The sequence below is a fragment of the Eulemur rufifrons genome, chromosome 30 (assembly GCF_041146395.1).
Source record: "Eulemur rufifrons isolate Redbay chromosome 30, OSU_ERuf_1, whole genome shotgun sequence".
Taxonomy (NCBI): Eukaryota; Metazoa; Chordata; class Mammalia; order Primates; family Lemuridae; genus Eulemur; species Eulemur rufifrons.
This window is the reverse complement of record NC_091012.1, coordinates 111,973,895-112,000,398: the sequence shown is the minus strand read 5'-3', so window position 1 is coordinate 112,000,398 and position 26,504 is coordinate 111,973,895. Positions and strand designations below refer to the sequence as shown.

At 35.1% G+C, this 26,504-nt stretch overlaps 1 protein-coding gene across 1 annotated transcript in view; it reads left to right on the top strand.

The window, feature by feature from the left end:
* Positions 1-26,504, top strand: part of SYTL5 (synaptotagmin like 5) — a 95,519-nt gene that overhangs the window by 53,685 nt on the left and 15,330 nt on the right. The window contains exons 7-12 of the mRNA XM_069463933.1: positions 1,766-1,895; positions 3,600-3,706; positions 18,188-18,280; positions 22,002-22,180; positions 24,027-24,126; positions 25,736-25,897. Coding sequence (XP_069320034.1) covers positions 1,766-1,895; positions 3,600-3,706; positions 18,188-18,280; positions 22,002-22,180; positions 24,027-24,126; positions 25,736-25,897 — 771 coding nt within the window. The remainder of the gene's footprint in view (positions 1-1,765; positions 1,896-3,599; positions 3,707-18,187; positions 18,281-22,001; positions 22,181-24,026; positions 24,127-25,735; positions 25,898-26,504) is intronic.

The following is a 26,504-nucleotide window of genomic DNA, read 5'->3' as shown; positions in this document are numbered from 1 at the left end:
TTCCCTGCAATTGAGTTGAGAATATGTACATAAATAGGCAGTGTTTATGTTGTGTTTATGTTGATCTCACTCTTGCATTCTAGCTAGTCTAAGCTGATCTTTTTTAAGAGAAAAAGAGAGACAAAGAGAAATATTTTCTGTTGAATAAAAAGAAGACAGTACAGTAGCTTATGAAGCACATTTGCTCTTTCATGATCAATAGAAAGAGTATATAGTGTTAAATGATGACCAAGGTAACTTCTCAATTTCTCCCATTTCTTAGCATCTTTTTGTTTCAATGTTCTTCTCTGTTTTCGCATGTAAGTTTTAAAATAGAAAAATATTAGAACATGAAAGTCTCTAACCTGTCTTCTACTATGATGTAACCTGTTAATTTTAGGTTTGACATCCTGTACCTTCAGGGCATGCATTGCTTGTTAATTACTGTACAATATTAATTGGCCTATTAGTGCTCAATATTAATGATACTCCCAGATCACCTGTGGGAAAATTTGCCATCAACATAATTGCCACTAAGGAACTTGGTCTTGCTTCATTAGAGGTGCTGAAAACTGACCTAAACTAATTTATCAATTTGACTTCTGTCACACTCTTTTGATAAACATTGGTAGCTATGGCAATTAGAGGAGTTAGGAGATATATACCTCCTGCTACAGGTATTATTGTGGTGGAGAATAATCAAGGACTAAAAACAGTCTATGCTGAATCTGAATTGATTAGCATGTAAAGCAACTGAGAGGCACATCTTTCCGGAGTGAGCTCATCAAAGTATGTCTGAATGTCTAAGATGGGGGCAACAAGTAGGGGATTCCTCCCCGTGGGACTTTGAAAGGCATTTTTTGATTATTTACAGAAGGAAGAATTGAAAAGTCTCTTTTATGTTTGATCATTATTATGCCATGATATCATTTGCATAGACATTTAACCTCAGCCCAGTTCTTGAAACAGTCCAAAATCAGTTTTTTAATGCTCAAGCAAGTTTGAGATGATACAATACTCAAGTCCCTATGGCCACAGGCACAGTTGGGACAGAGTTTTCCTTTATCATATGTTACAATAAAGGCAAGTTACAGCCTGAATTCTGCCACATGTGCAAGCTTTAATAAATAGCAAACAGATGCCACACACACACACACACACACACACACAAATACCTGTTCCTGTGACCTGGGCAAGTAACCACTATTTATCCCTTTGTAAACACTGATAATCACCATGCATGAAAGTATCATTACAACATAGATGTAACCAACCATATTCTCTTCAGCCAGGCTTGTAGATGGAAAAGTTGCATGGTCTTCTGTTTACTGGGAGTGGAGGAAGTAAGGAGTGGTTGAGGAGAGGGCATGTTGAGAGTGAAGAAAAACAAAGGACCATATACAAACAGAGTTCTAAGCCTGAGTGCTATGCTGAGGGTGCAAAGCTTGACAGATTCTTACACATAGTTCATATAAGATTTGGAGTACCTGTATTATCTTTCTTGCTAACCCTATATTAGGACACTCACTAATTTTATGAATGAAAAATAATTCAAAAACCTTTTGTGCTAATTAAAAAGCCTCTTGCAATAGATTTTAGATAGGAATTACTAATAGTAAGTTTTGGAGTTATATGGACTCCTGATGAGGGTCTTTCAACTGTCAATTAGTTTCTCCTAAAGAGTAATACACGTGTGTTTATACTAAATTATATTTATATGGTAGGATTTTAAAATAAATTCTAGTCATTATAATGTTGTTTTTTTTCATTTTTACTTTGTGGGAAGGAGCGTGGTTTTGAAAATACCATGGGTTTGGCTTCTATTGAAAGCACCTCTGAGGAGCTCAGAAAGACTCATCGCAGAAATGCTTCAGGCACACCTTCCATAGCAGTGTCTGGGGCCTCCCTCTCTTCAGGTGGGTATTTACAACATGCCTACTCTGTTGTAAAATAATGATCAAAATCAGATGAAATTGATTGCTCTGTATGGCATTAAATGGATGTTCCTTGCCTTAAAAAATAAGTGTCCATTCTTTGACCTATGGCAATAGGCCCACTCCATGAGAACTGTTTGAAGGTGTACCCAGGTGATGCTTTGGGCTTCTTGCATTCTTGAAAAAACCATTTATTGAGTCTGTACTCTTGCCAGGCATCATTGCAAAGTTTCAGAGCTATGCCAGACTTTCAGTGTAGGAGTGTAGGAAATACAAATGGTTCCAGGATATGTTTGATATGACAGGCAAGAAGACTTTCCCAGAGTTCAAGGAAATGATAATTCAATTGATATGGTGGTCAGAAGTTTCCTATATCCAGACAAATAAACCATTCCATGGTTTAAATAAGAAGTAATTTGCAAGCAGCATTAGGGTGTTAATAATTACTCCTCTCATTTGTACAGTACATTCAAATATGTATTTTCCTTCATTACCACTACAGTCCTCTGAAGAAGGTATTTTGTATGTTGAAATTTTACTACCTATGTATAAGGAAACTCTTCAGAAAAAATTGTCATAATCATGAAGTTTATGTCCTATATATAGAATTAAAATTGTGATGAAATCTTCAACATTAAAAAGCTACATGATACTTAATGGTGATATTTGCATAAAGCCTAAGGCAGGATTCTGTGTGCTGAGTTGAGCAGTCCTTTCTAGCCAGCCAGCTCCTTAAGGGTTTTCTAAATATGTGTTGTCATTCTATTTTCTAAATGTGTGTGTGTGTTTTGCCCAGGAGAAGAAAAGCCGTTCACCTGTTAAATGAAAAATTACAAACTAGCTTAGAAGACAATATCATAGAGTCTACTTCTCCTACTTCTACTCAACAGCTCCTTTTGGCCATTATGCGAAGCACTTCTGCATTATTTCCTTTACCATTTCAAACTTACAAACTTTATTATTCTCTCAATCTTTCTCATTTATAAGTAGTGATATCTATCTCAGTAGGGCTTTGGCATAGAACTATTATGTGGAAATAAGCTGTCCTGACCTGGTAAGCTATCCACAGCATTACTTAGGGGTTTATTACTCTGTAACTTATATTATTAAAACTGAAAGCAAGATGTTCTTCTGATGAAAGAATGTTCTGGTTCCTTAAGAAATAGAACATCCTTTCAATTTATCTATAGCCACTACTTTTTGTGTGAAAGGAACTTGCTATATTATTTAAAAGTGGCAATTTAGAATTGGTTGACTTGCATTTTATGTCAAATATAAAAACATAGTGAATGCTCTAAGTATTGAAATCAAGAATGGTTAATGTCTTATTTTTTCCAAGCTTAAAAGCCCGTTCTAAGAGTTTAAGTCTAAGAGCAAAGCAGAAGCTTTAAATAACTTAAAACTTAGCATTTTATAGTAGAGCATTTAACCTCTTGTGATCAAAGGAGAAATGAACATATAAGTGTTAGTAATTCAATCCAAGGCAATTTCCAAGATACCATACAAATGGAAGCATGTTAACATAAACAGGATGAAGTTACTGACCCTGACTGTTGCTTTCATGACATTTCCTATGCTCTATGCCTAAAAAGAATTGGAATAATGTTGAAACATTTGCAGTGACAAATGAAATCTTCTAACAAAATAAGCTGATTCACATCTTTCTTTTTCTTTTCCTCCCTCCAGACTGGAGTCGATCTGAGTTAGATTTGAGTGAGTCATTTACGGAAGACTTAGAGGACAACATAGACATAAGAAGCAAATCTGTCCCTGGGGCTTTAGACAAAGACTTGGTAAGTTGGATGTGGAAGCGAGTCTAATGATGATGAGGAAAGAAGGGTATGATCTTGCTCCATCCAAGTGGTTCCACTTTTAGGTGATGATGAGTTAAGACTAAAGTGAGGATGTACAATCATCTTCTCCTATTAGTCTTCACAGTTAACATATAAAAGCAACTGACAGAATTATTTAGGGAAGAGGGCAGCTCTCAAGCCAGTGTGGGCTGACAATCACGACTGCCCAAGGATGTGGGCAGAGTTACACTCAAGCCAACATCAAGCCAAGAAACGCTGCTGTCTGTGGATCTGACTGATGCAGCCCTCAAGCAGGCCATCAATTGCTGCTGCCAGAGGAAGCAAGCAGGACTATGCTCAAGCCACATGGGGAAACAAATGAATGCTGCCACCGACAAATCTGAGTGGGGTAGCTCCCAAGCTAGCATGGGCAGATAATCATAGTCACCCATGGGCACAGGCATGGCTGAACTCTGCCAAATGCTGCTGCCCACAGATCTGAGTGGAGCAGCTTGCAAGCCAGGTTAGGCTGACAATCGCCACTACTGACAGAACTAGGTGGGGCATTCACTCACTCTGCAACACAGGGAATGCCATTGACAACCTCAGGGGAAAGGTGAGGCAGGAGATGCAGGAGATGCAGGAGAACAGTGTGTTCAAGTCTCACAGTGCATCCACCCATCTCGTGCTGGATCAATCCTCCACTGTAGGACACAAGTGCACCATCCAGGGACCTCTCCTTCTTTGCACTAAGTAGGAGAGTTCCCAGCAGAAGAGAATAGGTACACTGCCAGCTTATCTGTCTTGAGCTGAGAGAAGAAATTTCAGATGAAAAGGAATAAGAATAAAAACTCTGACAACATGAACAAACAAATAATTTCAATACCCCCAAAGGACCACAATAGATCTCCAGCAATTAACCACAACTTAAAGGAAATTGTTGAAATGTCAGGGATGGAATTCAGAAAATGGATGGCAAATAAGATTGATGGAATTGAAGAAAAAGATAAAAACCAACAGAAAGAAGCCAAAAAATGTTTCATGACATGAATGAAAAAGATGAAAAACTCTCTAAAGAGTTAGACAACATAAGGAAAGATATAACAGAATTTAAAGAAATGAAAGAGTCATTTTGGGAATTTCAAAATATAGCATAAACCTTTAACAACAGGCTAACCAAGGAGAAGAAAGAATTTCAGAGCTCGAAAAAAAGTTTTTGAACTAACTCAGTCAAAGATGCAGAGAAAAGAATAAAGAAGAATGAACAATCACTCAGAGAACTATGGGGCTATGCAAAGTGTGCCAAAATAAGAATTGTAGGTATCCCTGAAGAAGAAGAAGAAAAAGCAAAAAATATGGAAAAGCTATTCGAGGGAATTATTGAGAAAAACTTCCCTGGTATCAGCAGAGATTCAGATATCCAGGTATGAGATTGTCATCAAACACCAGGAAGATTCATAGCAAATAAGACATCTCTAAGACACATAGTCATCAACCTGGCCTAAGTCAAAATGAAGGAGAAAATTCTACAAGCTGAAAGAAGAGAGCAACAACTAACCTACAAAGGAAAGCCCATCAGGGTAAACATAGACTTCTCAGCAGAGACCTTACAAACCAGGTGCGATCAGGGCCCCATTTTTAGTCTTCTTAAACAGAACAACTGCCGACCAAGAATTTTGTATCCTTTAAAACTAAATTTAATAAATGATGGAGAAATAAAGACTTTTCCAGACAAGCCAACACTAAGGGAGTTTGTCACTACTAGACCTGCCTTACAGGAAATACTAAAACTGCATTATACATGGAACAACACAACAGATACCCCCCAGTATAAAATCACTGAAAGTTAAAGCTTCCAGCTATTATAAAACAATGGTACAAGAGGGAAAACAAAACAAGTTATCATCCAACATGATGAACAGAACAGTATCCCATGTATCGATACTAACACTGAACATGAACTGTCTTAATGCCTCACTAAAAAAACATAGACTGGCTGAAGGTTAAACACACACACACACACACACACACACACACCTGAAATATATTCTGTTCCCAAGAAACACATCTAACTTGCAAGGACTCACACAAACTCAAATAAAGGGATGAAAAAATATATACCATGCAAATGGAAACCAAAAGTAAGCAGGTATAGCCATTCTCAAATCAGATAAAATAGACTTTAAAACAATGATGGTAACAAAAAAGACAAAGATGGTCATTATATAATAGTAAAGGGAGCGATTCAACAAGACATAACAATCCTAAATATATATGCACATGTGTTCCCAGATTCATAAAGCAAATTCTACTAGATCTAAGCAAAGAAATAGACAGTAGCATAGTAATTCTCAGGGACTTCAACATCCCATTTACAGAACTGAACAAATCATTGAAAATCAGTAAACACTGGACTTAAATGAGACTCCAGAACAAATGGGCCTAACAGACATTTATAGAACATTCTACCCCCAAACTACTAAATAGATATTCTTCTCATCAGCACATGGGACATTTTCCAATATTGATCATATCTTAGGCAACAAAAGAAGTCTCAGTGAATTCAAAAAATTTGAAATCATACCATGTATCTTCTCAGACCACAGTTGAATAAAACTAGAAATCAATTGCAAGAGAAACACTCAAATATACACAAAGTATGGGAATTAAACAACCTGCTGCTGAACAACCTGTGGGTCATATTTAAAATTAAGATGGAAATCAAAAGATTCCTTGAACTGAAAGACAATGGGTACACAACCTGGCAAAACCTATGGGATACAGCAGAAGCAGTCCTATGGGGAAAGTTCATAGCCTTACATGCCTACATCAAAAAGACTGAAACATGACTAATCAACAACCTAATGTCACATATCAAGGAATGTGCAAAAGAAGAACAAAGAAAATCCAAAGCTAGCAAAAGAAAAGAAATGACAAAGCCCAGAGCAGAACTAAACAAAATGGAAACAAACAAACAAAAAAAAGCAAAGGATCACTGAATCAAAAAGTTGGTTCTTTGAAAAAATAAACAAAATCAATACAACACTAGCCAGATTAAACCAGAAATAGAAGAGAAAGGACTCAAATAAGCTCAATCAAAAATGAAAAAAGAGACATTTCAACTGATAACCACCAAAATACAAAATATCATCTGTGAATACTAAAAAAGATCTATGCAAAAAAACTAGAAAACATAGAGGAAATGGATAAATTCCTGGAAATACATACCCTCTCAAGCTTGAATCAGGAAGAAGTAGAAATTCTTAACAGACCAATAATAAGCAGCAAGATTGAATCAGTAATAAAAGAATATCACAACAAAAAAAGTCATGGATCAAAGCCAAATTCTACTAGGCCTACAAAGAAGAGCTGCTGTCTATCCTACAGAAATTATTTCATAATATCGAGATGGAAGGAATCCTTCCTAACTCATTCTATTAAGCCAGTATCACCTTGATACCAAAGCCAAGACAGGACACAACAACAACAACAAAAAGAAAACTACAGACCAGCATCCCTTATGAACATAGATGCAAAAATCCTCAACAAAATACTAGCAAACCAAATTCAACAGCACATCAAAAAGATTATACACCATGATCAAGCGGGTTTCATCCCAGGGATGTAAGGGTGGTTCAACACATGCAAATTAACAAATGTGATTCACCACATAAACAGAAACAAAAACAAAAATGACATGATCATCTCAATAGATGCAGAAATGCATTTGATAAAATCCAGCAGCCTTTCTTGAGAAAAACCCTCAATGAACTAGGCATGGAAAGAACATACCTCAAAATATAAAAGCCATATATGACAAAGCAACAGACAACATCATACTGAATGGAGAAAATTTGAAAGCACTTCTAGAATTCTTTCAGTTCCCAAGAACTGGAACAAGACAAGGATGCCCACTGTCATCACTTCTATTCAACACAGTACTGCAAGTCCTGGCCAGAACAATCAGAGAAATAAATAAATTGTATCCAAATCAGGAAAGAGGAGTAAAAACTATCTCTGTTCTCTGACGATATGATCTTGTACCTAGAAAACCCTAAATACTCTTCCAAAAGACTCTCAGAATTGATAAATAAATTCAGCAAAGTCTCATGTTACAAAATGAATTTATACAAATTGGTAGCCTTTCTATATACTAATAACAATCAACCTGAGAGTCAAATCAACTACTCAATATCGTATACAATAGCTGCAAAGAAAATAAGATACCTAGAAATATACTTAACCAAAGAGGTGAAAGATCTCTACAATGAGATTTACAAAACACTGTTGAGAGCAGTCACAGATGACACACGAAAAAAATGGAAAAACATCTCATGCTCATGGATTGGTAGAATCAACATTATTAAAATGTCCATACTGCCCAAAGTGATTCACAGATTCAATGCAATCTTCATCCAAATACCAAAGTCATATTTCACAGATCTAGAAAAAATAATTGTACACCTCATTTGGAACCCAAAACAGCCCCAATAGCCAAATTAATCTTAAGCAAAAAGAACAAATCTGGAAGCATCACATTACCTGACTTCAAATTATACTACAAGGCTACAGTAACTAAAACAGCCTGTTAGTGGTATAAAAGTAAACACATAGACCAATGAAACAAAATAGAGAACTCAGAAATAAAACCATCTACCTACAGCCAACTGATCTTTAACAAAGCAGACAACAACATGCACTGGAGAAAGGAAGCCCTACTGAATAAATGGTGCTGGGAAAACTGGATAGCCACATGCAGAAGTATCAGACAGGACTCTCATCTATTGCCATATACAAAAATTAATTCAAGATGGATAACAGACCTAAATGTAAGACATGAAACCATGAAAATTCTAGAAGAAAACACAGGGAAAACTCTTCTAGACATCAGCTTAGGCAAAGAATTTATGACTTTGACCCTAAAAGCAAATACAGCAACAACAAAAATAAATAAATGTGGCTTAATAAAATTAAAAAGCTTCTGTATACAAAAAAATGATCAACAGAGTTAACAGGCAACCTACAGAATGGGAGAAAAATATTCACAAACTTTACATCCAGTAAAGGGCTAATATCCGGAATCTATAAAAACGTTAAACAAATCAGCAAGAAAAAATCCATCAAAAAATGGGCAAAAGACATGAACAGAAGTTTATCAAAAGAAGATAGATAAATGTCAAAAAAAAGTATGAAAAAATGCTTAACATCACTAATCACCAAAGAAATGCAAATTAAATCCACAATTAGATACCACCTTACCCCTGCCAGAATTACCATTATTAAAAGTCAGAAACAATAGATACTGGCATGGATGCACAGTGAAATGAGTGCTTGCTTATACACTGTCGGTGGGACTGCAAATTAGTACAACCTCTATGGAAAACAGTAAGAAGATTCCTTAAAGAAATTAATATAGCATTACCATTCAATCCAGCAATCCTACTGCTAAGTATGTACTCAAAAGGAAAATAAATCATTTCCTCAAAAAGACACTTGCACTCAAATGTTTATTGTGGCATAATTCACAATTGCAACAATGTGGAATTATTCTAAGTGCCCATCAATTCTTGAGTGGATAAAGAAAATGTGAGGTACACACAGACACACACTCACACAATTGAGTACTAGTCAGCTATAAAAAGGAATGGAATAATGTCTTTTTCAGCAATTTGAATGGAACTAGAGATCATTACCCTAAGTTAAGTATCTCAGGGATGGAAAAACAAACGCCACATGTACTTTTTAATAATTGGGAGCTACATTATGGGCACACATGGGCACAAAAAGATGTAAAGGCCATTAGAAACCAAGAATGGGGGAGGGGGGTATGGAGTGAGGGGTAAAAACTACCTATCCAGTTCAATGAATACTATTCTGCTGATGGACACACTAAAAGCCCCAACTTAAGCATTATAAAAGGTATCCATGATACAAAAACATTTGTACCCCTTTAATGTTTTTTTTTTTTTTTTTTTTTTTTTTTTTTTTTTTGAGACAGAGTCTCACTCTGTTGCCCGGGCTAGAGTGAGTGCCGTGGCGTCAGTCTAGCTCACAGCAACCTCAAACTCCTGGGCTTAAGCGATCCTACTGCCTCAGCCTCCCGAGTAGCTGGGACTACAGGCATGCGCCACCATGCCCGGCTAATTTTTTTGTATATATATATATATATTTTAGTTGTCCATATAATTTCTTTCTAATTTTTGTAGAGACGGGGTCTCACTCTTGCTCAGGCTGGTCTCGAACTCCTGACCTCGAGCGATCCACCCGCCTCGGCCTCCCAGAGTGCTAGGATTACAGGCGTGAGCCACTGCGCCCGGCCCCCCTTTAATGTTTTGAAATTTTTTTAAATGGAAAAAAATAACAATATATTATAACAATTAAAAATAATACAAATAAAAAATACAGTACAATTACTTACATAGCTTTTGCATTTCTATTGTATAAAGAAAGAATGATTTAGAAAAGGTTACAGGTAATCAGGTTAGTGAGTGAAGATTATCTCTAAAACACCTGCTGGAGATTTCAATTTTTGGCTAAAGGCTTATCACTTAATATCAACCTGGGAAACAAGGGATTCCAACATTTCCTAAGCCAAATATTTATTATTAGATTTATCTATGTATTTTATGTGAACATTGTTATATCTCAGGTTACCTCCAATAAACTGCCTTCTTAACTAAGACTAAATTATGTGAAAATTAATGTTTCAGTGAGCTCATTTATAAAATGAGAAGGTTAAATTATATTATTGTTAAGATTCTTTCCCATGATAATATTCTGATGTTCTGATTTCTATAATTGTTATAATAAAATTTGAACTCCTTGGAAGAAATATATAGCACGAATATTAAATGCTATTAACATTTTTTTCCAAGGCAAACCAGGAAATTTAGAGTTCTAAAATGAAATAGTTCTTTCCGTAGTACAAAAAAAACTGGGAAATTAAAATTCCTAATTCCTACTCTAAAAAAGGGAGGTAGACAATGGAATCAAATGATTTCAAAGTTTACTTGTGCTCAGCCATTAAAGAACTGCCAATTTCAATGTTATTAAACTATTCCTGATCATAAAAAACCATTTTTAGATTTATAGTGTGGATATAGTATAATCTTTTTTTTATTTAAGGTGATTTATTTAATATTAAAACTAGTTGCCATGTATGACTAAAGAATGGAATAATTACATTATTGTGGGAAACAATAGTTAAGTATAGTAATAGATTAGTGAAATTAATCCTGACATTTATTTAAGTACTTTTTTTTATTAAGCATAAAAGTTAATTATTTTGAATTATAAAAATAAATTATAATAAATTTTTATTTATCACAAATTTTGAAAAACTGACAAAAATATCACAAAACTGAGGAAAAGACAATATTTTAATTAATTAGCTGTTTATAGCACTCCTCTTGTTCTGCATTTTTGGCTGTCTGATTTTTTTTTTTTTTATTTCATCTTGTTATGGGTGATACAGAATTGCATGTTACATATGTTGCTTAGTATAATCTTAATACTCAGACCTGGTTTTAAAATTAGTTTAAAAAATAAAATTACAAGTCACACTAATTTATGAATGTATATGCAAAACTTGAAATATAATATTGAGTAAAATCTAGCAGTGAATAAAAAATTGCAATAAGAATAAGTAAATGTTATTCTATGTATGAATGGAAGAATTAATCTATATAAGAATATCTATTAATATAATTTATTATATTAATATATTAAAGAAGAAAATGAAAACTGTCAATAGATGCTGAAAACTTTTGTCAAAATTAGCCATACCTAATTAAAATATTTAAAATGAATAGAAATCATTTAAATAAAACTTTAAAAATACTAAATTTCAAAAAGCCACAGCATATGTCATTTTAAATATTGATGTGATAAAGCCATTGCCATTAAAATCAAGAACAAAACAGGGATTCCTATTATTACTATTACCAGTTAACATTGTTTAGAAGGCTCTGGAAATGCAGTAAGAAAATGTAATGATCTTTATAAATATTAAATAAGATATCAAATTATACATTTTTACTAATAATATGCTTGTATACCGAGAAAACTCTAGGTGATTTAGTACCAAAATCTACTAGAATTAATAAGACAATTTGGGAAGACCAGCAGCTCAAGTAATCTGAGTTTATAGTCAAGCAATAGACCCGTGAATTGGCCAGAAATTTAACAGGAAATCCAATCAATGACAGTTATATGTGGCCTTGATAAGCTCTCCAAGCATTTATTAATGGGGTTGGGAATAAAAAAAAACTAGTAGGCCCAAACTATTTAGTCATCTCTGGCTCACCATGGGCCTGAGCATATGCACAAATCAGACATGCGAATTCCCAGTGGCAACTAACAGCTGAGGAAACTTGAAAACTGCCTGATTTTGAATGCATTCTAATAACAACACACAGATCCATTGAAAAAGAGTGGCTTGAGGTGCTTGAGTACAATCTATTCATAATCACTAACTGGCCTCTAAACTATGCACACACAGCGGTGATTCATAAGAGGTATGGCTTAAAAATAAAAACAAAAAGTCCATTCCACTCTCTCTGGAATATATTTTTTAAAAAAAGAAAAAAATTAAAATATACAAAAAAGAAAAAAAAAAAAAAAGGGGTTTCTCCACTCCTGGAGCCTGACCCGTTCCACTGTCTCTGGAATGTATTAAAAAAATTAAAATATAAAAAAAAAAAGTAAAAAAGTAAAATGAATAGAGACATTAGCAGACACATATAGGGCAGGAAACAGATTCTGCAGATTAGTCTAGGCAAGTCATTAAAGAAGCCAAAACCCACACAAACAGAAAAGCAACAACAACAACCTTCAGGGGTAAAAATAATCAGAAGTCAGAGTTCTTATGAAGGTAAATATTGGTGCTTTGAGATGATCAACAAAATTGACAAACCTTAGCTAGCCAGGATTTTTCAGTCTAGGCACTATTGACATTTTGGGCTGTATAATTCTTTGTTATGGGGGGCTGTCTGGAAGCATCCCTTGTCTTTACCCACTAGATGCCAGTAGCACTCCCCCAGTTGTAAAAACCAAAAATATCTCCAGGTATTACCAAATGTTCCCTGGAGTACAAAATCCCTCCCAGATGAAAAATCACTGAGCTAGACTAGCCGATACAAAAGTGAGAGGACACAAATTACCAAAGTCAGGAATAAAAGAAGGTACACCACTACCAATATAACAGAAATATTAATGATTATAAGGTAATACTACAAACAACTGTATGTCAACACAAAGATGAAATGGACAAATTCTAGGAAGACACAAATTACCAAAATTGATTAAAAAATTAGATCTGTAAGTAAAGATATTAAATTAGTTATTTAAAATCTCCCCTTGAAGAAAAGCCCAGGTACAGATGGCTTCACTAATGAATTCTATCAAATAGTTGAAAAAGAAGTAATAACAATAGTTCACAAATTTGTTCTGATAATTGAGGAGGAAATAGTTCCAACTCATTTTATGAGGTCGGTATTACACTAATACCAAAGCTAGACAAAGACATCACAAGAAAAAAAATATATAGACCAATATTCATCATGAATATAGATGGAAAAAAATCCTTAATAAAATATCTGTAAACTAAGTCCAGTAACATAAAAAGGCTGTATACTATGACCAAGTGGGCTTTATTCCAGGGATATAAGGTTGATTTAACATTCAAAAATAAATTAATGTAATACAACATATCAATAGAATAGAAGACAATAACCACGTCATCTCAGTAAATGCAGAAAAAAATTATTTGACAAAATCCAACATCCATTCATAATAAAACTCTCAACAAACTAGGAATAAAGTAAATTTCCTCAGTCTAATAAAGGGCATCTATAAATTCCTACCTGGTGGCATCAGACTTAATGGCAAAAAGGACGAAATGCTTTTCCCCTAAGTGTAGGAACAAATCAAGGAGTTCTACTTTCACCACTTCTATTCAACGTTGTATGGGAGTTTCTAGCCAGTGAAGTAGGGAAGGGAGAAAGAAAATAAAGAAAAGAGGAAAAGGAAAAAAAGAAAGAACCAGGAAAAGGGAAAGGAAGGCACCTTATTGGAAAGAAAGAAGTAATATCTTCTTTATTTGCAGATGACATGATTCTGTATGTAGAAAATCCTAAAGGAAAAAAAATAAAATCCTAAAGGAGCTGCAAAAATATGACTAGAACTAATAAACAAGTTCAGCAAGGTTTCAGGAAATAAAATCAATATATATAAATCAATTGTATTTTTATATACTAGCAATGAAAAATTGGAAAATGAAATTAAGAATATAATTTCATTCACAATACCATGAAAAATAATTTCAAAACTAAGGAATAAATTTATTTTAACAGTATAAGACATGTATAAAAATATTAAATTAAAGGAGACCTAAATAAATGAAGAGATATTCTATGTTAATGGATTAGAAGACTCAATATTTCTAAGATGGAAATTCTCTCCAAATAAATCTATAGACAACACAATTTTGACCAAAATCCAAAGATGTTTTGTAGAAATGGATACTATGGTTCTAAAACTTACATGAAGATGCATGACACCCAGAATAAGAAAATCAATTTTGAAGAGCAAATTTGGAAGACTTATACTACTAGATTTCAAAACGTACTATGCAGTTACAGTATTCAGTAAAACACTGTACTGGCATAAGCATAGGCAATCAATGGAACAGAATTGAGAGTCCAGAAATAAACCCTTACATTTATGGCCAATTGCCTTTTAGCACTTCAATAGGGAAAGGATAATCTTTTCAACAAATTATACTGGGACAATTGGATATCCCAATGACACACACACACATGCACACACACACAAGAACTTTGGTTCTTACCATACAGAATGCACAAAAACTAACAAACTAAAAAATGGACTATATACCTAAACATAAGAACTAAACCCTTAAAATTCTATAAGAAAACCTGGGAGAAAATCTCTGTGACTTTGGGTTAGGCAAAGAGCTCTTAGATATGGCACCCAAACAAAGCAATAATATCCTGAAATAAAATAAAAAAAGAAAGAAAAAACTGATAAATTGAATTTCATCAAAATTAAAAATGTTTGCACTTTAGAAAACAGCATAATAGAAATGAAAAGTCAAGCCACAGACTGGAAAAGTATTTACAAATCATATATTTGATAAAGGATTTGTATCTAGAATATATAAAGAATTCTTACATTAAATATTATAAAGACAAATAATCATAGTAGATAATGGGTAAAAGATTTAAATAGATATTTCATCAAAAAAGATTTACAAATGCCTAATAACTATGTGAAAATATGCTCAGTACCATTAGTCATTAGAGAAATGAAAATTAAAATCACAATGAGATATCACTTCACACTCACTAGAATGGCTATAGTGAAAAAGACATATTAATAAGCGTTGAAGATGTGGAGAAATTGGAAGGAACCTTCAAACATTGCTACTCTGGAAAAAAGTTTGGCAATTTCTTTAAAAGTTCAACATAAACTTACTATATGATGCAGCAACTCCAATCCCAGGTATCTACCCAAGAGAAATGAAAACATATGTCCACACAAACACACAAATGTTCATAGCAGCATTACTCATAATAACCAGAAAGTGGAAATAACAGTGTCCATCAATTGGTGAATAGATAAAATATTCCATTGTATTATTCAGCAAAACAAAAACAAAGTACTGAACCTTAAAAACATTATGCTAAATGAAACAAGCTTGATTATATTTATATGAAATGTCAAGAAAAGGAAAATTGATAGAGAAATTAAGCAGATTAATGGTTGCTAGGGAGTGGGGAAGTTGATATTGACTGCAAACAGGCATGGGGGAACTTAATGGATTGGTATATATGTGATAAAACTGAATTATAGTGATGTTTGCAAAAGTATAAATTTGCTAAAAATCACCGAATTGTATACATACAATGGGTAAATTTTGTGGTATGGAAATTATACCTCAATAAACTTGTGGAAAAAGTAAACAATGAGGAAAATAACTCGAAAAAGTTTGGCAAAATATTGATAATTTTTAAAGCTTGGGTAATAAGTTACAAGAGTTCATTATACTATTCCTTCTATTTTTGTGAATGTTTGAAATTTTTCATAATATCCTTTTTTTAAAAAGAAAGTAATCTTGGTAGTTTATGTGCTAGCTTTGGGTAATGCACACCCAGAAAGAGCAAACATAAAAATATAGAAAAGGGATTATTTGAAAAAATAATAGGAATATATTTCTCAGAATTAAAGAAAGGTATGACTCAGTTTGAAAGCATCAAATATGAGACATAAATAACAACTCACGCCTAAGCACATTATAGTGAAATCTAAGCATATTACATACAAGTGAAATTTTTTAAAATTTCTAGAGACAAATTCTATTACATACAAATAAACAAGAATCAAATTAATATCAGAGTTTTTCACAGCAATTCTTCATACAAGGTGAAAAGGAGTAATGTTTTTAAAGTATTGAAGGAGAACAATTTTGAACATATAATAGAATTTTACAGCCATTTAAAAAGAATGCAAGATTTCCAAACCTTGCTGCACAAAAACCCACATTGAAAACATTTTTGAATGAAATACTTAAGAGGAGAATGAAATCCAGGAACTGTTGGAAGGGATATAAAAAGTAGAGATGATTACATAAGTTGGTAAAGTTGTTGTCTTAATAAATATAAGTCTAAGATCAAAGAAATGAAAATGAGAGGATATATACACAATAATACAAACTTTAAATTCTATTAAAAATCATACTCGGCATGTTCTCTGACCACAACACAATTATGTTAGGCATTAATAACAAAAACATAAGTTAAAAATACCCACAAATTAGCAAAGTAAAAACACACTGCTAAATAATTGTTGGTTTAAAGCATAAATCATAATGAATGTATAAAAAACCAAGAACAACATGAAAATAAAAATACTACAAAAAACATACAGGATGCGGCAAAAAGTCTTACTTCAAGGGAAATTTTATAGCTTTAAATATTTATATAATACAGGAAAAAGGGCTGATAACTATTCATTATGAATTTAACTTTTTAGTTAGGAGAATAACATACTAAACTTGAAGTTAAAAGAAAGATACCAAAAAAAAAAAAAAAAACCAAGAGATACAATTAAGAACAGAAATCAACTACAAAATAAATATAAAATAGAGAACAACAAAACAAATGAAAAAATGAGAAAAGTTCCAGGGATGGATGATGGTGATGGTTGTACAACAATATGAATATAATTTATGCCACAAAACTGTACACTTAAATATAGGTAAAATGGTAAATTTTGTGTTACGTATATTTTACCACAGTAAAAAAGTTTGTATAATATTTAGGATAATAATGTCCTTGCAAGTTTCATGGAGCTTGCCAGTAAAGTCTCAATTTTTCTTTGTGAAAAGATCATGAACTATTAGGAAATAGGGCTAAGAGACATGAAAGGTTTCAGGGGTTTTGCAGGGCTTTGCCTTGAAGGAATCTGTAAACTAACACGCCCACAGATTCCTTCAAGGCTGTGAGGCCCTGAGTGAAATCCCACATCAATAAACTACTGTTTTAATTTTATTAATCATGTCAAAAAATTTCAGGTTTAAAAAAATTTCTTCTTGAATCAGATTTGGCTAATTATAGTTTTCTAGAAATTTGTTCATTTCATCTCAGTTTTCAAAGTTTTTGGCATATAATTGTTGATATTAGCTTTTGAATCTATTTTATCTGTAGTTATGTTCCATTTTATTCATAATATTTATTTTTGCCCTCTCTTTTTCCTTATTAAATCTTCTCAAAGATTATTCATTTTGCTAGTTTTTCTTCAAAAACCAACATGAAATCACCTTAGAGGTCAGGGAGGTATGAATTGAACCTAGGTCTGTATAATTCCAAATTTCATGTTCTTTCCATAAAGCAAGCACCGTTAGGAAACCTCACTCTCCACCCATCCCCAACCCTTGCTCACTCCTCTGAAGATATAGTCAAGATTGAGTGGAGGGGAAGATGAATTAATACCTTTTGCGATAATCTGGATGGAACTGGAGACCATTCTCCTAAGTGAAGTATCTCAAGAATGGAAAAACAAACACCACATGTACTCATTATTAAATTAGAACTACCCAATGAGCACACATGTGCACAGAGGGAAATAAAATTCTGTGGAAAGCAACCAGGGAAGAGGGGAGAGGAGGGGAGGGGAATAAACCAACCTAATGGGTACTATGAACATGATTGGGGTGACGGGCACACCTATAGCCAGGACTCAAGTATTACAAAAACAATCCATGTAATCTAAAACATTTGTACCCCCTTAATATTTTGAAATTGAAATAAAAAGATTGGAGGAAAAGAGAAAAACCTAGGAATAATTTATTGATATTTTTATCTGATTTTCAGATATTTATGAAAGAAAGTGGTTTTTCAATTGAAAAGACTTTCTAGGAAAGAAATAAACCAAACCACCAATTTTTTCCTACTTTCTTAGGACTCCTTGGAAGAGGCTGAAAAAGGTGTTGATACCTTAGTGTCCTCTCGGTTTTCTGCAAACACCTACAGTCTGGCAAGCGGCTTGTCAACCGTAAGCAGTTCTCCAGCACCAACAGAAAAGAAAATTCCTTCTCTCTCTGTTATTGATTTTCTATGCATTTCCAAAAGAGATATGAATGGTCTTGGGAAAACGTGTGATCATGAGTTAAAAGTTATTGTAGGTGCCTGCTTGCCATTTGCCCACAGAGTACTTTTCAGTCTAATTTTGTATGGGCTTTTTCTAAGGCTTCTGATTCATTCTTTATTTCTCCTTCCACAGTCCTCATCCAGAGTTTACTCCCTAGTTCAGGCTTGGTCCGCTCAAGCCTGTAAATTATTTCATTTTTCTGCTGATAAACTACCCTGACGCCATTTTCTCAACATTCCAACCATTCTCCACACTATTGTTGGTCATTTTCCTAAAACATATACACAGTCTGGTATCTATCCCATTAAAAAACCATCCATAGCTTCTCACTGCCTACAACATAAAGCCCTTTCTTACTGTATTGTTCAGGGCCTTTCTTGAGAGGAAGGCTTTAGGAGCCCCTGTGTCCTTGTATCTATCTATATGTCTGTAAGTCTTTTTCTTGGCTTCTCTGGTTTCTGTTGCTCTAATACTCTCTTTTTCTTTTGATCTTTGGACAACTTCTTTAAAGAATTCTCAAGCAGGCTCTGACAGGAAGTGGACCTACCTAAATGTGCCTGATGCTGACTCAGACACTGTGAGTTTTCAACCTTTCCTTTTCCTTCTTACCAACCACACTTTGTAAATTTCATGGTCTGAGAAACATGATTAGGTGGGCAATTCTTCCCACGTTTATCTTTTTCTGACTTGGATACAATTAACCAGAGATTCCCTTTTTAAAAATTAATGAGGTTATCAGAGCCCAAGTATTCCAATTCATTAAACATTAGAATCTGAGTGCCAGTCAAAAGATACACGGTCTAAAATGATTTACCATTAACAAGACCTTTGGAGTAAATATCTCTATTTTAAATTGTAGCTTTGGCTTGGATAAGAGCATAAAGTTTGGTTAGTAGTAAAATTGCCATATCTGCCTTAATTTCTCCCAAGCCTCAGCATCTGTGTGTTCTTAAATTGCCTTCTATCAATAGGGGCCCTCTACTTACAGAGGATCCTCTTTGAAGATGTGGCTATAGAGGGGATGTGGTGTAGACACAAGTCAGTGATATAAAGAGGTAGTGAGGTATGGTGGGAAGGTCTTCAGACTAGAAACCTGGATATCTTGCTTTATGTCTTTAAACTGCCTAAAATTTTTATGAGCCAGAGTTTTTTCATAACATGAGAGGTTGGAGTTTATTCTTAAAGCCTTTGATACTCAAAGCATGGTCCACGGACCAGCAACATTCCATCACCTGGAACAGAAACTCCAAAACTTTCTCAGTTCATGAAGCCCCAAGTGTCTCAGTAATTCTCTCATGCCACTTCTGGGCCAAAAATACTACCTGACCATGTTTTGAGTATCAGAGGCTTTAAGAATAGATCCAAACAATTTGATAAGCACTTATATCCTAACAACTTAGTAGCCTTTGAAAAAAAATAATACGGGTACATTAAAAGAAAAATAATATTTTTATTTCATTCCTAAATAGCCCTAATTACTTACTAATAGGATATGTATGCTTACTGAGCACTACACAGTTTCTTAAATCTTACAGTCTGATTGGACATCACCACTTTCATTTCCCATTTCATGTTGATTTTTGTGCAATATTTGCTTTTCCTTGCGGTAACTGCCAAAAACTCAGCTTCACACAGATAGGAGTTCATTGAAAAGAATTAAATGTGATTTAATGTTAACATTGTCTACTAGTTAGTAGTTTAGATGGTGTCTTATATATGTCCTTGTGTTTCCCTCAAAAATCTCAAATATTCTATGGTGCCCTTGTGAGTTTGCTGTGGTGCTCTGGACTACCTCAACACACAGTTTAGGAACTGCAGACTTAGGAATATTTTAGAAAAGCAGAAGCTCATACCCCACCCCAGTCTGAAGAGATCAGAATCTTCATTTTAAAAAGATCCCCAGGTGATATATAAGCAATTAAAGTTTGAAAAGCACCGCTCAAAGCCACTGGCTAAACATGAAAATTCTATTGCTTTTTTTTAGGAATAAGAAAGACAAATTAGGCACTCACTGGCTCTTTTTAAGCTGTAATTTTCAAATAATTATGGAATTCTTGGTTTGCTCTTGCCCTTGACTTAAGCTTAGAAGAGATATGAGCCACATCATCGCATCCTATTCTTTGACCAATCTCAACCCTGAGCAATTGGAGGGACATAATGGCTTTTACAAAAAAAAAAAAAAATGAAAATATAGAAAGTCTGAGCTGTTTTTGCACTCACCATTCTTCCCAGTGGTTCATAGAAGAGGGGTTTTGAAACTACTAGGTCATTCACGAAAGCCTTCCAGGTGGTCTTTTGTGGCAGTTACTAAGACATAGAGTTTTTGCTTCTAGTGCTAAAGGATAATTTTATTACATTTACAGTAGTCACCCTTATCTGCAGGGGATATGTTCCAAGACCCTCCCCCAGTGGATGCCTGAAACCATGTATAGTACTGAACCCTAGCCAAGGACCTCCAAGGTCACCTTTTCACTCACAGGAAGCACTTTTTGGCTTCTCTTTAATATATCTGAATTGCCAGCATCACTACTCCTGAGTTTTAGAGCCATTATTAAGTAAAATAAGGGTGACTTGAACACAAGCACTACAGTAGTAGCACAGTCGATCTGATAATTCAGACAGCTAAGTTACAGATGGGCAGCATCTATAGCATGGATCCATTGGACAAAAGGATGATTCATATCCTGGGCAGGATGAAGCAGGACAGAGCAATATTTCATCATGCTACTCAAAAGAGCATGCAGTTGAAAACTTATGAATTGTTTATTTCTAGAATTTTCAATTTAATATCTTTGGACTTTTGTTGACTACAGGTAACTGAAACCATGGAAAGTGAAACTGTGGATAAGAGGGACTACTATAATTTAAAATATGTCTCATATCATTAGTGTCTTGTCAAAAGCCTCAATCATTTTGGTAGATTTGGACTGGGGTTTTTTTTTATTATTTTGCTGATTTGTTGGTATGTGATTTTATTATTCAGTGTTATATTTTGTGGGCTGCAATTTTACAGAGATTTACAAAGCCTTAGTCTCAACTATTCATGTGGCTGCACAGCTACTCATTTAAAGGGAAATCATGGCAACTGTGTGTATATGATGTTCTCCTGGTATGTCTTTGTTAAAGCTGCAGCCATGGCTCCCCAGAGACTGATAGGATGCTCCCTCTGGGTGCATGGGACTCCTGCTAGCACAGAGCATGAGATAAATTATTCTTTGTTCTGATCAATGTCTTCTAGACCTTAAAGTAGATTGAACTTGAGTCTACCAGTGAAAAAGGAGAAAGCTGCAGGGATGGAGAAGTGGAATTGGAAATGCCTCAATGACCCTGTATTCATTAGAAGTAAATAAACAAAGGGTATTCACTAACCCAAAATGGCCATGCTTCCGCTCTCAGCAAATTTCCTGCCTTCCTTATCAATGGTACTGGATCTGTTGTCTTTTCTCAGGCTGGGATTCTGTACAATACAAACAAAACAAGTGACTTTTGCTTTCTTTCCTCACTCTAGGCTTCCCTGCACCTTATAAAGAACAGGAATTGTAATTGAATGAAGGGGGTTGATTCTGTGAAGAGATCATTAGAATAACACTGGATGCCTTTTTTTCATCTTGTTTATTTATTCCAGAGTAGCCTTAACAGCATGATGAGTGTTTACAGTGAAACAGGAGACTATGGCAACGTGAAGGTCAGTGGTGAAATCCTTCTCCATATCAGCTACTGCTACAAAACTGGAGGGCTCTACATTTTTGTCAAGAATTGCAGGAATCTGGCCATAGGAGATGAAAGGAAACAAAGGACAGATGCGTAAGCACATAGCATGTTCCTCAGACTATTTCACTCACTGCCTTCTTGGTCTGTATGTGTGTTTCTTTTTCAGAAAAATCTTAGCATTCCTCTTGATTCAGAGCCTTCTCAGAGAGTTGATTGTCACTTCATTTTCCTCCTATACCACACTTCTAGTATTCTATAAAATACATGTATAACGGTTGTGTCCTTGGTTACCTGATTCTTATAAGGCCCTTACTCAACAGGATTCAGCACTGACATCATTGTAGTTTGCACAGAGGTAGCTCTTTGAGGTAGAAGGGTGACAGACATTTTGGAATACCCAGGTTGTACAAAAGTATCCTGTTGATTTTTGTTCTGGGAAATCCTCCAGAGAAAATTACCAAGCTGTTACCCAATCGAACAACTCAAAAGGTCAATTGTGAGGCTGTCAGGATTCTAAGGATCAGCCTAGGAGGTCAGGTATGGACCATGGTACATTGGAGAGAAGCTAGATATAAAGATGTGTCAGGGGTCCCCAAGACCACTGCCAGGTTCAGTGATTCACTAGAAGGTCTCACAGGACTCTGTATGTAGTTGTAATCAGCAAAGGGAAAAGGTATATGGAATGAAGGCCTGAGATCACTAGGCTCAAGCTTCCAAGGGTTCTCTCCTAGCAGAGTCACCTAGGATGCACTTAATTCCCCCAGCAACGAGCCATGACTACACTTGTTAAATGCTGTCTACCAGGGAAGCTTGTTAGAAACTTCGCTCATCATATACCAAACTTCCAGTTTCCCAGAAGGAAATCTGTTCAGAATAAGCCATACTGTTTGTATAAACAATTTAGGCACAGTGAGCCACTTTTATCCGTTCTGGGAATGGTAGGAACCCTCCCAAAATCCAAGTTCCCAGGCACCACCCAGGGGCCAACCTTGCAAACAGGCATTTAGAAGGATAGCAGTCTCAGTCCTGCCATGTTCAATCTTTTCTGTACAATAGATGGCCTAGGTGCAATAAATAACTCAGTGAAGCTGGGTCTTGAGACAGACAAATAGATGGATTCTGACTACAGATTGGTTCACCTGCCTCCTTAACTAAATTTCAGAGGGCTACAGGACCAATATAATTATTTTGACTCACATGGAATGGTATCATCTAAAACCCCAGCAGATATGGTTCAGAACTCTGGTAGCATCTTGTACATTTCAATCATGCACATCCTATACCTTTCTGAGCCTACTTTGATGCCCCTACTCTGAGAGGCTCCTGAGATAGTTCAAGCTAAGGTATTGGGTAGAATCGCTATCTTGACTTCAGGTTGTTTTCTATTTCTTCTTTTTCACTATTTTCTTTTATTCACCTATTACCATTGACCCTACTCCCTGACATCAGAAGGCAGGACTAGGAATGGAGAGATATATAACCCCAGAGAAGTTTATGAGACCATTGCTAATAATAATAGACTACATTTATTGAGTAGTATTAATACAATATGGCAGCTCCTTATATGTGTCAACTAATTTAATACTCACAATGCCATGAGTTACACACTGTTATTATCCCAGTTTTACAGATAAGGAAACTGAGGCACAGAGAGGTTAAGTAAAATCTTGAAGTCACCAAAACCTATGAGGCATGGATTGAGTCAAAGACAGTTGGCTTGACTCCAGAGCCTACACTCTTTTACCACTGCACTTTATTGCTTCTTTCTAATGGAAGGCCAGAGTTATATTTTAAGCTATCCTATTATATAGACCACATTCTCTTTGGTCCTGTCTCTTATGATCACTGGCCTTTTGCCTCTTTTATTCACTTAAGTCCCTGAGCATTTCTTACAAATAGATATTCCCCAATAATTACTTTAATATTTTATTATCTACAGTTATGTCAAGTCATACCTTCTTCCTGACAAGTCCCGAAACAATAAGCGCAAGACCAAAATCAGAACAGGCACCAATCCAGAATTCAATGAAACGCTCAAGGTAAATAAATACTCTCTCATAGTAACTCATGTGATACTGTTCATAACCTCACTGGTTTAGAAGTAACTACAGATAATCTTTTGTTTGTATGTCAAGGCTTGTATATGTTTTAGAAAATTGGAATTTGAATAAATTATCATAATACGCCTGGCTTTCCTAACGTCTTTTGGGAAAAAATAATGTAAACCACTCTTATTCTGTTAACTTCTCTGCTGCTGCTGCTGAATTTGTACCTTAAGTAGAGAGGATCCAGCAAAATTACATCCCAGCTGATGCAGCTTGTCAAAAAGTATGTTTTACCCTTGGGCAAACTGTGCTTTTTCTGACCCCCTTAAAAGAAATTTGTCACAGTTTTGACAACAACTTAATGAGTCGCTTTGCACACATTCATTGTTCTGCTAACACAGCATGGATATGTGCTGGGTTTTGTTAGGGTTTCGGAATTTGGCTAAATTTAGGTGTGTGGTTAATGAACTGTGGAGATGCAGGGTCAGATTTGAGAAATCTCAGAGAGAATGGCCTAGATAAAATATGACCTATTCCTACAGAAATTTCCATTTCCAGTGAGCTTCCACATAACAACCCTTTCTCTCACCCTGGACCAATCTGGCGTGATAAGAAAGATCCAGGGAGAATGGAATATGGAAGTTATTATGAATCCTAGGGAAATTTATGAGTTTAATGCCCCAGAGTGATAGAATCAGAGTCGACTATAGGAGGAAGTTGGTGAAGGCAGAAAGCCATGTGCCTACATGTGTCAGTGGGAGCATGTATGGAAGCAGAGCCAATATTAAGACAGATAAACTGAAAATGAATAAATACAGGCAGAGGGCAAATTCAATGGCCATAACAGGCTAGCAAAGATGAGCCTAAGCAGAACAGGTAAGCACAGTGAGAGGGTAAATTCAGGCAGCAGGGAGCCAAGGTTAATCATGATAGTAATGGCAAGGACAGGAATAGACACAAATCCAAGATCAGGAATCAGTCAGTCTGAAGTGTGTCCCAGATGGTGGTTGCATAGAACAAGCAGAAGGTTGGAGGGTATATGGGCATGTGGCTCTGGATAACGTTCTGTTCAAAAAGAAAAAGCAAGCCCAGCAATATCTTCTTTCTGCTCAATCTACGAGTACATCTTTTCACCTCTGCACTTAGGCCAGTCTTTATGAAATTTGGTGTTTGCAAATTTCTCATTGTCAATACTTTTCTGGATTTGAGGGTTCTCACTATGAATAAAATAAGAGAAGTTGGAGATTTAAATCTTGAGCTTACAAAGTAGATGTGAAAGAAAAGTAATTAGGCAAATGAAAAACAGGTATAATTGGAAAGAAGATAAGCTTCATTACCTAACACTGTTTTATACAGCATCTGGAGTTTATCTCCCCCTCAAATAATGTGTTTATATATCTTTCAGTGCTAGGTCTGGCACAAAATGAGTTTATGGAATTGAATCTCAGTTGTAGCAAAAACAAAGAAAAAGAAAGTCTTTTCTTTATGTTTATATTACTAATGCATATGATCTGAAAGATGTTGGAATGGTTGGATTTCAACCTGTCCTAGAACTGGATGGAGCCCTTCTTGTGGAGTGTGATGTTATAAATCTCATTTGCAGTATACCATCAGCCATACCCAGCTGGAAACAAGAACTCTGCAGCTCTCGGTCTGGCACTATGATCGATTTGGACGTAACAGCTTCCTTGGGGAGGTAGAGATTCCTTTTGACTCATGGAACTTTGATAATCCAAGTGACGAGTGGTTTGTGCTTCAGCCCAAGGTAGGAAATGCTTCCTGATTAGTCAAACAGTTGTGCAATGAGACAAGTTATGAGTGAAATTGATGTCACAAGCCTAAAGAATCTGAAGACTTCCAAATTTCAAGTGATAATCTACAAAAATCAGTGCAGCAAATTTTGGAATAATATTATAATAACTATAAATTCATTGTTTTGGAAACTGTCAATATAGATTGTATAATGCAAGCCATATAAGCATATGTATCATTAATTTTTCTTACTAAAAATTTATTAATCATTTGAAGTTCTCTATGGATAACCAAAAGGAACACATTATATGATCCTATTAGGAGGAGAAAACCTTTATTTTCACATAGGCAAAACCAAATCCATAGAACATGACCAATCTCAAAACATTATTTCTCATTCTCCACAATTCAGACCACAAGCAGGAGTGGTCTTGCCTTGGCTCACATGAGGGAGTTACCTGTAGCTAAAGTATCTGGTTTTTTACATTCCTAGTTTTGGGATTCATAACCTGGGTCTTGAGTCATAGTATATTCAGAAAAACAATCTTAGACATGGCTCTTAGACATTAAATGTTAATATTATGTACCATTTTCTAATCTAAACCAATAATGCCTTGGAT